General features: G+C 45.9%; 1 protein-coding gene across 1 annotated transcript; it reads right to left on the bottom strand.

The window, feature by feature from the left end:
- Positions 1 to 6,588: 6,588 nt before the first annotated feature.
- Positions 6,589 to 11,285, bottom strand: LOC121438014 (protein S100-A11). The gene is made up of 3 exons (XM_041638186.1): positions 11,175 to 11,285; positions 7,727 to 7,879; positions 6,589 to 6,881 (listed from the first exon to the last, which is right to left on the bottom strand). Exons 2-3 carry the CDS (start codon positions 7,871 to 7,873, stop codon positions 6,726 to 6,728), a joined length of 303 nt encoding a protein of 100 aa, XP_041494120.1. The 5' UTR covers positions 7,874 to 7,879; positions 11,175 to 11,285; the 3' UTR covers positions 6,589 to 6,725.
- Between the last annotated feature and the right edge of the window lie 565 nt (positions 11,286 to 11,850).

Here is an 11,850-nt window from a genome sequence, read left to right as displayed (position 1 = left end):
TAAATACACTTGGTAGAAGTATATTGTGTAACTATCTACTGGATCTTGGCTTCAACAAGTGTGGTCCATGACAGGCAGCAGAATGCTCACCACTGCCTCACAGCTGACAGAAATGCAGTACCTCAGGCCTCACCTAGACGCAGAGATCTGGTCTACTGCTTAAGAACCAAGGCAGCAGGTCAGAGAGCTCTGATGCACTCCACAGACCATACTGAAAGAATTTAGGGCAGAGGCATTGCTATCTGACCAGGGTGAGAGGAGGGCTCTTAAAGAAAACAAACCAAACGTAACAAACAGCAACAACAAACCCCAAGGAAATACAGGAGAACATGTGGGGTTGAGGCAAACAGAAGAGAGCAGGGAAGAGCTCGGTCACAGTCAAGCTTTAGAGTCAGATTGACTTGACCTTCCATCTTACTTTGCTCTGAGACTTGGGGAAAGTCCTAACTCCTGGTTTTATCTCTCTCATCCATATGCTGTGTTCTTCTTCCAGGAGAAAGGGTGAGAAGGGGAAGCCAGCTTTGACCATCCTGCCACCTCTGCTGCCGAGGCTGTGTTAATTTAACCTTTCCCAGGGTTCTGACTGGGGTTCTTCCTCTGCTAAAAATTAATCAGCTTGTGGACTTGCAACATTCCTGAGGCCTTGTCCTTTCTGTTTGTTTTTCTACATTCTTGCTGGAAACCATGGTGACTTCTAGGTGAGGTGTCATGACGGTACTGAGTCTAAGCTGCTACAGGGAAAGGCAGTGCCTCTGGAACAGGGACATTTCTCATCTTTGGCTTTGTTCCCAAGTGAGGAGGTGGTACAGGCCAGTCGAGGTTCCTTTCTCCCCCAAGCTGGCTGGGTTCCCAGGCAGCTGAGGTCATTCAGAAGGCCCTTCCCAACCAGTGCAGACTCGCCTCTCCCTCCCAACATTCCAGGAACCCCTTAGTGGTGATAGGGAGAGGCTTAGGAGATTAAGAAGAGTCAGAATCAAAGTATGCATGATCACAGTTACTCCTTGGGTGTGGTCCTCTTCCCATCACTTTACTTCTCTTACCCTTACTGGGCAGGACAATAAGGTCCTTGAGAGGTCATTCAGCTCTTCCTGAGGCTCAGTGGAAAGGAAGAAGTCCTCTTCTTATCATTGGAGCTGGGCTGTAAATTGGCGGTAGAACACTCAGTTCAGGAGACTTTATATGTTTGTATAATGATTTAACTTATAACATCTTTATACGTTTCTTTTTTTCTTAAATGTATTCTTGTTCTTATTTTCTATGCATTTGGATTTTTTGCTTTACTTATTTGAAGTTTTAATCATATACATGCTAAAATCCTTTCAGATTTCTATCTCTTGGTATGGTGACCATACCCTACTTGGCAGGTAGGCAAGATGGTATTGAAACTCACAGAGTTCACTGCTATACATGAGTGTTGTCTTTTCTCCCCCAAGCACCTGCCTGGAAGAATGGGGTTTTCTTTATCTTTCCATCCTGATTCCAAACAGAAGTCTCACCGCGATTGCCTGAGTCTTAACAATGACTATAGATCTTTGCTTGAACTTGGGGTGATGATTTCTTGGATGTGACATCAAAAGAATAAAACAAAAATATTAAGTGCATTAGACTTCTTCAATGTGAAACACTTTTGTTCATTATCTAGGCATTGTGGCACAGTTCTCATCTCAGCACTTGGGAGGCTGAGGCAGGAGGATGACAAGTCCAAGACTAACCTTATCTACCCTGAGACACACTGCCTCAACATAAAACCACAACAGCGTGCTTGCAGCCATCGCCGCGCTGCCGCTACTCTCTAGCACCAGTGCTGACTCTCGCTTGCCGAGCTCCAGCCGAAGGAGAAAGGGGGAGGTAAGTAAGGAGGTGCTCATACCATCACTCGTACAAAGCAGACTGCCAGTAAATCCACTGGTGGTAAAATACCTAGGAAACAACTGGTTACAACAAGCCTCTCGTAAGAGTGCGCCCTCTACTGGAGGGGTGAAGAAACCTCATCGTTACAGGCCTGGTACTGTGGCACTCCCTGAAATCAGACGCTATCAGAAATCCACCGAACTTCTGATTCACAAACCCCTTTCCAGCGTCTGGTGTGAGAAATTTCTCAGGACTTCAACACAGATCTGTGCTTCCAGAGGCAGCTATTGGTGCTTTGCAGGAGGCAAGTGAGGCCTATCTGGTTGGCCTTTTTGAAGATACCAGCCTGTGTGCTATCCATGCCAAACGTGTAACAATTATGCCAAAAGATATCCAGCTAGCACACCGCATAGGCGAAGAATGTGCATAAGAGTCTGCTATGAGGGGAAACATTTCATTCTCAAAAAAATGTTTTTCCTCTTCTTCCTGTTATCAGTAGTTCTGAATGTTAGATTTTTTTCCAAGGGGTCAAAAGGTACCTAAGTATATGGATTGCTAGTGGAAAATAAGAGACAGGAAGCAGGTATTGGCAGTTTTTTCATTTTCAAAAAAAAAAAAAAACCCAGCAACACATTTTCTTGTTGGGAAAGAGTAGAGAGCCAGGAGCCTGAGCTCAGGGCAGGATGCCACAGATCCTTTTAAGAAAATTGCACACAACCCAGATGTGGGGGGAATTGCCAGTTTCCGTTAGGTCAAGTTGGAGAGAAAAGAGGTACAGAAGATCCTGCCAACCCCAGGGACCACTGAGCAGGCAAAGAGGAATGAAATGTCCTGAAATCCTAGACTAGAGACTCACCCCATCATCTTCAAAGGACTTGAGCCTCACAAAGGACTTGAGCCTCAAGCTTCACTGTGAACACAGCAGGAGCCTGGGAGACAGTCATGCTGAGAGTCCTGGGGGTTGTAGAGGCCAGGTTCAAGAAGTTTCATGGAAAATAAAGACTAGGCTTGAAGCTTAGTTCAGATAGCATTTTGGCAAAGAATCTGGCTGCCTTCTGCCTGTATCCTAAGAACTAGCCTGGGGCTAAATTTTAAAATAATAAATGTGTTTCTTTGGCTGAGGAAATTTCAAGATGGCACAACATTGAGTCTGTGATGTGGTTATTACTGATAACTCAAGTAGGTATACAATGAAAGTGAGCAAATAGGATGGAAAGAAATAAAACACCACACACAGTTTGGGGAGAAAAAGAGCACTAAGAAGCTTATTATAGTCAAGACATGTGAGGAAACATGGGGTGGAATTAAGGGGATTGGCACCATTAAGGAGGAATCAGTAGTTTTTTCTTGGAACAATGGGAAGAGTAACCTCAGGGTAGGACTCTACCTAGCTGATCTTTCAGCTTGTGAAAGGAGAAATTCAAAAAAGTTGTTTTCTCCTTGAAACCAATTGCTTCAGCATACGAAAGGTGCTGCTAATGTGGTCAAAGGGGTGATGGCCCATCCCAAACTGGCAGCCATACCGTATCATCCTTGTGATGCTAACTTTGGAAACATGGAAGATACAAGAATGAAGGAGTCATGGATCCTTCCTCCATGGTTTCAGAGAACCACTGAGGTCAAGAAATGTGTGGCAGGGTTGGAGTCCTTGTGAAACCATGAAAAGCCAATTTGTGAAGCTGTAAAAGTGAAGCTTTGATTGGAGTGGAAATCCCCAAGCTGTTATAGATGTCATAGCTGTGGAATAGTTATCAGAGAGAGCTGTGTACAGAGAGTAACCTAGAGGGCCCAGCAGTGTACGCCTTCTAAAAGTAAAGGCTCAGACATTAAACACAAAGCTATAAGAATTCTTCTTCTCCTTTTTCTTCTTCTCCTCCTCCTCCTCTTCTTTCTTCTTCTTCTTCTTCTTCTTCTTCTTCTTCTTCTTCTTCTTCTTCCTCCTCCTCCTCCTCCTCCTCCTTCTCCTCCTCCTCCTTCTCCTTCTCCTCATCCTCCTCCTCCACATTCTTCTTGCCTTCTTCTGCTGCTACTGTGATAAAATATCATAACCAGAAGCAACTTAAGAAAAAGGTTTTATTTTAGATTAGAGTTCCAGAGGATAAGAGTCCATAGTGGAGACAGCATGGCATCAGTAGCTGAAGCAAAAGGCTCCCTGATCGTATTGCAACTGCACACCAGGAAACTGAGACACCAAACAGAAACTGGGGTGATGTTATAAACTCTCAAAGCCTGCACCTTATGATGTGATGCTGTTGGAACTCCTTCAGCCAATAATTTTTAAGATACCAGCTCACTTTGGGTGTGGTGTTATGTACTATAAATGCAGATAAAAAGCAAGCTTGGGCCTCTTGGCTGCTGGATACTGGCCCAGTTCCCAGTGCTCTCAGAGGACTGTGGATGGCTATTCTTTCTGTGAGTTTATCCCCAGACAAATAAATCTTTGTTATACTCCAAAAGAAGGTGGGATTGGATTGAATGGGATAATAAGTAGATTAGTGTAATAATAATAATAATAACAGTGAGATTACTTGTGACCTATTAATTATAGACAATTTACATTGGTATAGATTCTTGTATATTGATACGAATTCAAATTATGTTTGTTATATTGAATATACTATTTCTGTTTACTATATTTATGCACCTATGCAAAGTAATTTTGTCATATTTGTATGGCATGCATGTTTCTACTTCTGCTTAAGATATTTTGTATGTTGATGCAATTTTAGGGTAAACATACCATATTGGACTATACATTTCTACCTCTGATCAATACTTACATATTGTTTACATGCTGATGTCATTGTCCTCATTGGCTGCACATTTTCTTAAATATTGTTTAATTTTTTAATATGAAGCCTTAGTCTTTAAGATATATAGACATTAATAATTACAGGTCAATAATCATTCTTGCTTGTCCTACTTAGAGTTAGACTAGTCAGGTTCTTGAAATGCATAGAGACACAATTGCTCCTGGCAGCACTGATCTACTCCCAAGAAAATGTTGGTATCAAAGACACTCCACTTAGAGCTTGTTTTCTTCTTGGCAAAACTGGCCTTTGGGCAAAGAACTGCCCCTGCCTCAACTAATGACAAAATGCACAGCCTGCCATACGATGAACCTGAGAGTGCAAGGTTCTCAAGAACGAGAATCTTATCTGCCTTTTCCATTACTCCACGGGAGATAAGATGAACACTGTCCTACTGTTCAAATTAGCATTAGCTTAATTCATGAATACATGAAACAAAAGCTCCTTGAACTGTTTTATGTAAAGCGGTCTGGGAGACCATTTTGAAGTCCAGGCGGCAGATGTATGAGTCCCTGGTATGAGACCTTTCAATGGCACGCTCAATAAAGCACTCTCGCTCTGTCAACCCAAGCCCTCTTCCTAGTGTCTCTCTATCCTCCTCTTCTTTGTGGAAAGCAGGCACTCCATGTGGGCTTATTGCTGGAATTCTCAGTTAATAGCTTGATACTAACTGGTCTTAGTTCTTACCAGAACCTGGTGTCACCAGGCAAGTAAAGATCACCCAGTTAGTTGGGTGCTGGTGATGCACCTCTTTAATTCCAACACTTGGGATGCAGAGGCAGGTGGATCTCTGTGAGTTCGAGGCCAGCCTGCTCTACATAGTGAGTTTCAGGACAGACACCAAAGCAAAAGAGAAACCCTGTCTCGCAAAACAAAACAAACAAACAAAAAATCACCCAGTTAGTCTCCTTGAACCCTGATGGGAGCCACTGATTCTTGTAGCACAGCCAACAGACCAGTGTAGCATTAATATGCTTGATACTTTTCCAATTCTTCACTAGGGTAATGATAGGGTTTTGTTGTTGTTTTTAATACAGGGTGCCCCTGCAAAAGGAATATACAGACCTTTACAGGTTACAGACATCCCCTACTTATGTCCCTCTAGCCAATTTAGGAAGGCTTTCCGAGGAAGCTGTACTCATATGTAAAAAGCATGGTGCCAGTTAGCCCGAGGCACTGACTTTTTTCATTTTGAATCTTTACAGGCTAAAGCAACCTCACAAACAGTCTGGCCCATTTTGTTTAACTCCTTGGGAAGGGCATGCACTGCTGAGACCTGCTTCTCTCTCATTTCTCTGCTATCTGCAGGCTCCCCGCCATCCATCCAGGCTTTCTCCATATAGCTTTCTGGAGGGCTGGAAACTGAGGACTTTATATCAGCTAGAGACAGTCATAGGTGAGGAAGTTCATACCAAACACGAAGCACTGGCAGTTCTTGCCCTGTTTTGTCCCTTAACCTTCCCAGCTCCATCTCCTGAAATGTCCTCTTTAGCCTTGAATGCTCGCTGCTTCTATCTTTTCTATATCAGCAGTGATATAGAAAATGTTTTCTATATCAGCAGTGATATAGATGATGGGCACCCACAGTGACATGGTCATCATCTCTCCTTCCTGGGACATCTGTCCTCACACAGACAATCCTCTTTTCTAGTTCCCTTCCCCACTAGAACTCAAAGGCAGGACCTTGGCTGTCTGTATCCTTGGGGTCTGTGACACAGACATTTAATAAGTGAATAATGACAACAAATGCCCTCTGCCCAGCAACCTTAGAAACATGACCTGACTCTGGTTGTGTCCTCCAAGGGTCCCGATTTTGTGCACACCCAAGAGGTGTCTTCACTGTTGACCAGGCAGCGTCTGGTAACGGCTTCCGTTACATTACTCCTGCATGTCACCCTTCCGCACACAAATCTACCGACTCTCAGTGTACATTAAAAAAAACTGACATTGTTTTATTTGTGCTAGCAGGAACAGGCTGTGTGTTATGTCGGATGTGGTGGGCTCAGTGCAGGTGTGTGGGGGGGAGGACATGATGACTTGGTGGCTGGAAGGGAAATGGGAAGGTTAGAAACGCTTCTGGGTACTCTTGAGGAAGGAATCATGGCATGCTACGGCTAAGCCACCAATGAGGTTGAGAAACTCTTGGAAGTCTAGTTGCCCATCACTGTTGAGATCCAGCTTCTTCATCATGCGGTCCAGGACACCAGGGTCCTTCTGGTTCTGCAAAGACAAGGACATCTTTATATTTCATTTTCTACAGTGCTTTCAAATACGCTGCCACGTCTCATTTTCAATACAGTACAAGGTCCAGGAAAGGGGTTATTAATAGCCCCCCTTTCAATGTGAAGTAACAGAGTCAAAGAGGGGACCTGCTTTAGCAGCAGACCTGGAAATGAACCTGGACTTCCTTGCTCCTTGTCTTTGTCCTGTGTTTTTTCTGTGACATTAAGGGTTATTAAACTTTGTAAAAGTGTTGTATACAAGTTTCACATGTAAACCATATGGAAGTGAGTGGTTTCAGGTAGAAAGTTATAGGACCTGCCTAAGAAGCCTCCTTCCCCAACCCATCTGATCTGAGTCTCTAATACACACACGCGCACACACACACGCACACACACACACACACACACACACATGCACACACACACCCCACTATCTAGATTTGCATTTAGATTAACTTATAAAGTCATTAGCTATATTTCAAGTGAGTAGGATAAGTGTCTGGCACAACCATGTGAACGGTGGCTACTACATCAATAGTATAAGGAGAGAATATTCTTTCCACCATTGCAGAAAACCTTATTGGACAGAAAACCTGATAGGACAGGGCTGCCCTACAGTCTTTAGGGTGGAGGAATAAAATTTAAAAGTGATTCTATTACAGGCCATTTCACAAGGTATTCCTGGTGCCAGGCAATTTTATGGCTCACATGGAGCTCACCCCAAGATCCAGAGAGTCAGCAAGGGCAGAGGCCTGGAGCTAAGAAGGAGGCAGTTGCTGATGCATTCCGCCAGGCTCCTGTTTTGTAGGTGAACAAGCAGCAGAAGGGGGCTGGGACAGGTACCTTTGTGAAGGCGGCCAGCTCCGTGTTCATGAAGGTGAGGAACTCGGTTTTGGAGAGTTGGCAGCTGTTCCCATCCTTCCCACTGTACTTTTGGAAAACGGCAATCAGGGACTCAATGCATCGCTCAGTCTCTGTGGGTTTGGACATTTTTGCCTTTGAAGAAAACAAAAACGCGGAGCTCAGCTTAAAACTATCTTGAGGATTATGAAGGCTAGAGATTGAGAGTGCCGGCGCTTCACGGTACCTCATTTTGGGCTGAAGCAGTTTCTTAAAGTCTGGCTCGTTTATTGAGGGCCAGAGAAGTGAAGATACCACAGAAAGTGACGTTCTGTGACCTCTTTCTTGGAGTTCTACTGCATGCATTCCCACTGCAGTTAGACATTCCACGTGAACCTCAGAGTGTTTGAAAACACTGGACAGTTCATAGGAGGGAAAAACCTTTCTGATATTCTTAGACAGTGTGAGTCAATACATGCATAGCCTGTACCCCACACACACACTTAGTGTGAGTCAATACATGCATAGCCTGTACCACACACACACACACACACACACTCAGACAGTGTGAGTAGATACATGAATAGCCTGTACACACACACACAAACACACACACACACTTAGACAGTGTGAATAGATACATACATAGCCTTCACATTCTTCACACACACACACACACACACACACACACACACACACTGAACCTTGGAGGGAGATTACGTTGACCTATTCCCCAAGTGCATGGAGAGGCTGCTTTGATGATTGAGATGCCACTAAAGTAACAGCAAACTCTCGAAACCCGTGCATTTCTTTGAAAAAAAAAAAAGAACAGCATTTCTGTAATTATGCACCAGGAGGGAGAGAGGGCATTGTAGATGTGCAGAGGTATATTCATCTCAGTGCAGGGATGCACTTGGAGGAAAACGGAGTTCGGGTTAACCTGGGCTACCTAGTGAAACCATTCGTGTTCTCTCTCTCTCCTCTCTCTTTCCATCCTCCCCCATCTCTGTGTGTGTGTGTGAAGCAGACAACTATATACCATTAACTTTACTTGTGCAGAACTGAGGCACGAGAGGGAAGCTATCATGGCAGATCACCCCTAGGCTCTCGGCTCCCAGGTTTCTTTCTGCTGACATCTGCCTTTGTTTCGTCCAAGTGCCACAGGAGTGGTTGCTGGAATTTCTTAATACAGAGTTGAGCCAGAGCTGTGGTTGCACCAGGAAGAGCATCAGTTCAAATCGTGTGCAGGACTCTGCTTTTCCCACCGCAGAACCCCTAAAGGAAATTCTACTGGGTTGAGTCATCCCAGCAGGACGCTGAAGGCAGAACCCAGAATTGAGCTGTTGTGCTCCCCCTGGTGGATAAGGGCACAACTGCAACATTTCTTGGAACCTGTGGAGCCACACCCTGAAGGTTTCTTCTTCAAGTTAATAATTATGATTTGGATGGATGTTAACAACTGCAACTTAGAATTTAGCCTTTGATTTCCTGGATACAAAAGTTGGAAGTTTCCAGGCGGGCAATAAACACACACACACACACACACACACTCACACCGTTTCCCCTCCTAGCACCTCCTGTCTTTAGGCACTTTACCATCAAAGTCGCACTGCTGTGGCCCCTGCACCTAGGAACGCTCAGAGCACCTGAACCTTCTGGAGATCAATTCTTTTACACAGTCACAATGGAGATTTAAGCTTCCCTATAGGGAACTTGAACTGAAGGAGGAGAGAAAAGTGTTGGTAGGTTCAGGTACTAGAGAAAAAAAAATCAAAACCCTGCAGCCTAGAAACAAGTGTTTGCACAACACGCTTCTCCTATCAGAACTACAATCTCCGTGCCATACTACTAGTGTGTCACGTGAGAGCAGAAATTTTGCTTGGAGGACACACTGAACTGGGAGAAGGTTCCAGGCCGATGGGTCCAGCTTTGCTTTCCATGCCTGCAGAGGCTTCCTTCCCCTTCCTTGCTTGCAGAACGGACTGGGAGTGTGGGGAGGTTCTGCCCATGTGGAGGGAGCAGTGGCTGAAGGAAAGGGGCACTGTCCACACCACCGCCCTTCTACAGGATGGGAACAGAAGCAGCAAAGAGAAAACACACGAGAAAAAAACACAGTGAAAGAATTTGTAAGACGCTCCCTAAACAGTCAACATTCCAGGAAAACCTCCCATTGACTGGAATATGAGAAAGAGGTAATCACACCAGTTCCTTTTTAACCAATGCCAACACTCTTCCTTGGAGCGTGCAGGGTCCCATCCATCACCCTCCACCTCGCAAGCTGTTTGCGCTCGGCCTAAGGCGCCCCCGTGTGACGAAAAGAGGAAGAAGGAAAAAATAAGTCGGAAGTGATAAGCGATTGACACATCGAAGCTGGGTCTGCAAGCTTTTTTCTTTTTAAATCAAGGAGCAGCTGCGTATATTTTTAGTTCTTTAGGCCCCATAGGGTCCTGCCACTCTTTCGCTGTAGCCCGGCAGCAAGGGCGGCAACACGTAAAGCGAAAGGATGTGGGAGTGCCTGTAAACTTTATACATTAGATTTTCATATGATTTTCATGTATCACAAAGGGATCATTTTCCTTTCAACTGTCTTCCAACCATTTAAAAACAAAATCTATGTTTAGTTTGGTGGTAGGGCAGAAACCCAATTAGATTCTCCAAAGTTTGCGGATCCTCTTCATTGGAGAGACAAAGAAAGGTAGACCTTCGGGGTGAATTAGTGGAAAAGTTAGAAAAGCTGAGAGGAGACAGGCAGGTGATGAGGGAGTGGCTAAAAAGATGGCAGAGAAGGAAGTAAAGGGGAGAGGAAGGAGCAGGCTGGGAGGGACTGGCCTCCTCCCACATTCTCACCGGCGGTTCCCGGGGCTGCAACAGGCGGTAGTTTCACGTCCCTGTGCCTTGGCCTTTTGCCCGCGGCTTGCCGCAGCTGATTCCCCAGAACTCGGGAAGGCTAAGTTCTGAAACGTTCATTTTCTGGTCTGCACGGACGCCTGTTGACGCCGCCCAGAACTCCCTCAGGGTCCCCAGCTCTCCAGCGGGGTTTCTGGCCTTCCCAGAATCGGTGACTTCGGCCGAGGTTTCGGCCGCCCGCTGGGTACAGGGGCGCTTGGCCCCGGGACTCCGGCGACTCCAGCGACCCCAGCGGCCACACCCAGCCCCGGCTCCGCGGCCAGTCGATCGGCCACGCCCAGCCCTAGCCCGTTTCTTGCCCCAGAGAACAAAAGTCCCCATTTCTTCCCCCAGGCTGTCATTAGGGTGTAATTTTGGGGCTTCATCTTGCCCTCCACTGTCTCTAATTGCCTCCCACACGGTTTCTTCTTCCTGATCTATTTTCTGCCAAGTCCACAAGTTAGTCCAAAGAACGTCCGACCTAGAGCACGGGTAACTTTGCCCTTTGTTCTTTTCATTGTAAAGGAAGGGAGAAAACATATAAAAATTTAAAAGTTAGGCTTACCAAGCTGGTGAGGAGCGGGGACCGACGGCGACTGCGGCTGACAGCGGCGGGTACGGGAGTGGCAGTGGCGACCGGGGTCCGGGTCCCTCCCCTCAGCCTGACTCAAGCCGGGACCGCCCCGCCCCCGCCCCTCCGCAGGCCTTGGCCTGTCCCCACTGCCTTCTGAACTCGCTTTGCTTGGACTGGGGCATACACACACCCATTGTCCTGTCTATTCTACTACACTGAAGATATTTCATAAACAGTGGCGATTTTAATTTTTTGTTTTTGAGACACGATCTTTCATGTCGAGGATTGTATGAAGCACTTCTGGCTTCTAACCCTAGGTCCTCAACATCACAACAAGTCACATTGCCCTGTCTGTTTGGTAGGACTTTAGGACTGTCGCATAGAGTGACGCCTCTGAGGGGACCCAGAAAACTGCAGAGATGTGAAAGGGGCCTTGTGTGAAGTTCTTCGTGTCTGCCGCCAGCTTCAGCTACTGACTCGAGGCTCCAGGAGGGCCGTCCTCCTCTGCAGTTTCCTCTTTCCTTCAGACTCACAGTTCCTGGCACTTGACAAGTCAGACATGGTGGCTCTGCCTGGGCCTTCAGCACTGGCAAGACTGAGGCAGAAGATTGCTGCAAGTTTGAGGCCAGCCTGTGGGCTACAGAGTGAGTCTAGACTAGCCTGGGTT

The sequence above is a fragment of the Microtus oregoni genome, unplaced genomic scaffold (assembly GCF_018167655.1).
Source record: "Microtus oregoni isolate MIOR12 unplaced genomic scaffold, Mior012 000054F_ref0000373, whole genome shotgun sequence".
Lineage (NCBI taxonomy): Eukaryota > Metazoa > Chordata > Mammalia > Rodentia > Cricetidae > Microtus > Microtus oregoni.
The sequence above is the reverse complement of the archived record's forward strand: the minus strand, read 5'-3'. Positions and strand labels throughout refer to the sequence as shown.

Excerpts from the sequence above, each read along its gene's own strand:
- LOC121438014 (XM_041638186.1), bottom strand. The coding sequence starts at position 7,873 with ATGTCCAAACCCACAGAGACTGAGCGATGCATTGAGTCCCTGATTGCC. Across the intron at positions 6,882-7,726 it reads AGCTGGCCGCCTTCACAAAG|AACCAGAAGGACCCTGGTGT; the intron begins GTACCTGTCCCA and ends TTGTCTTTGCAG.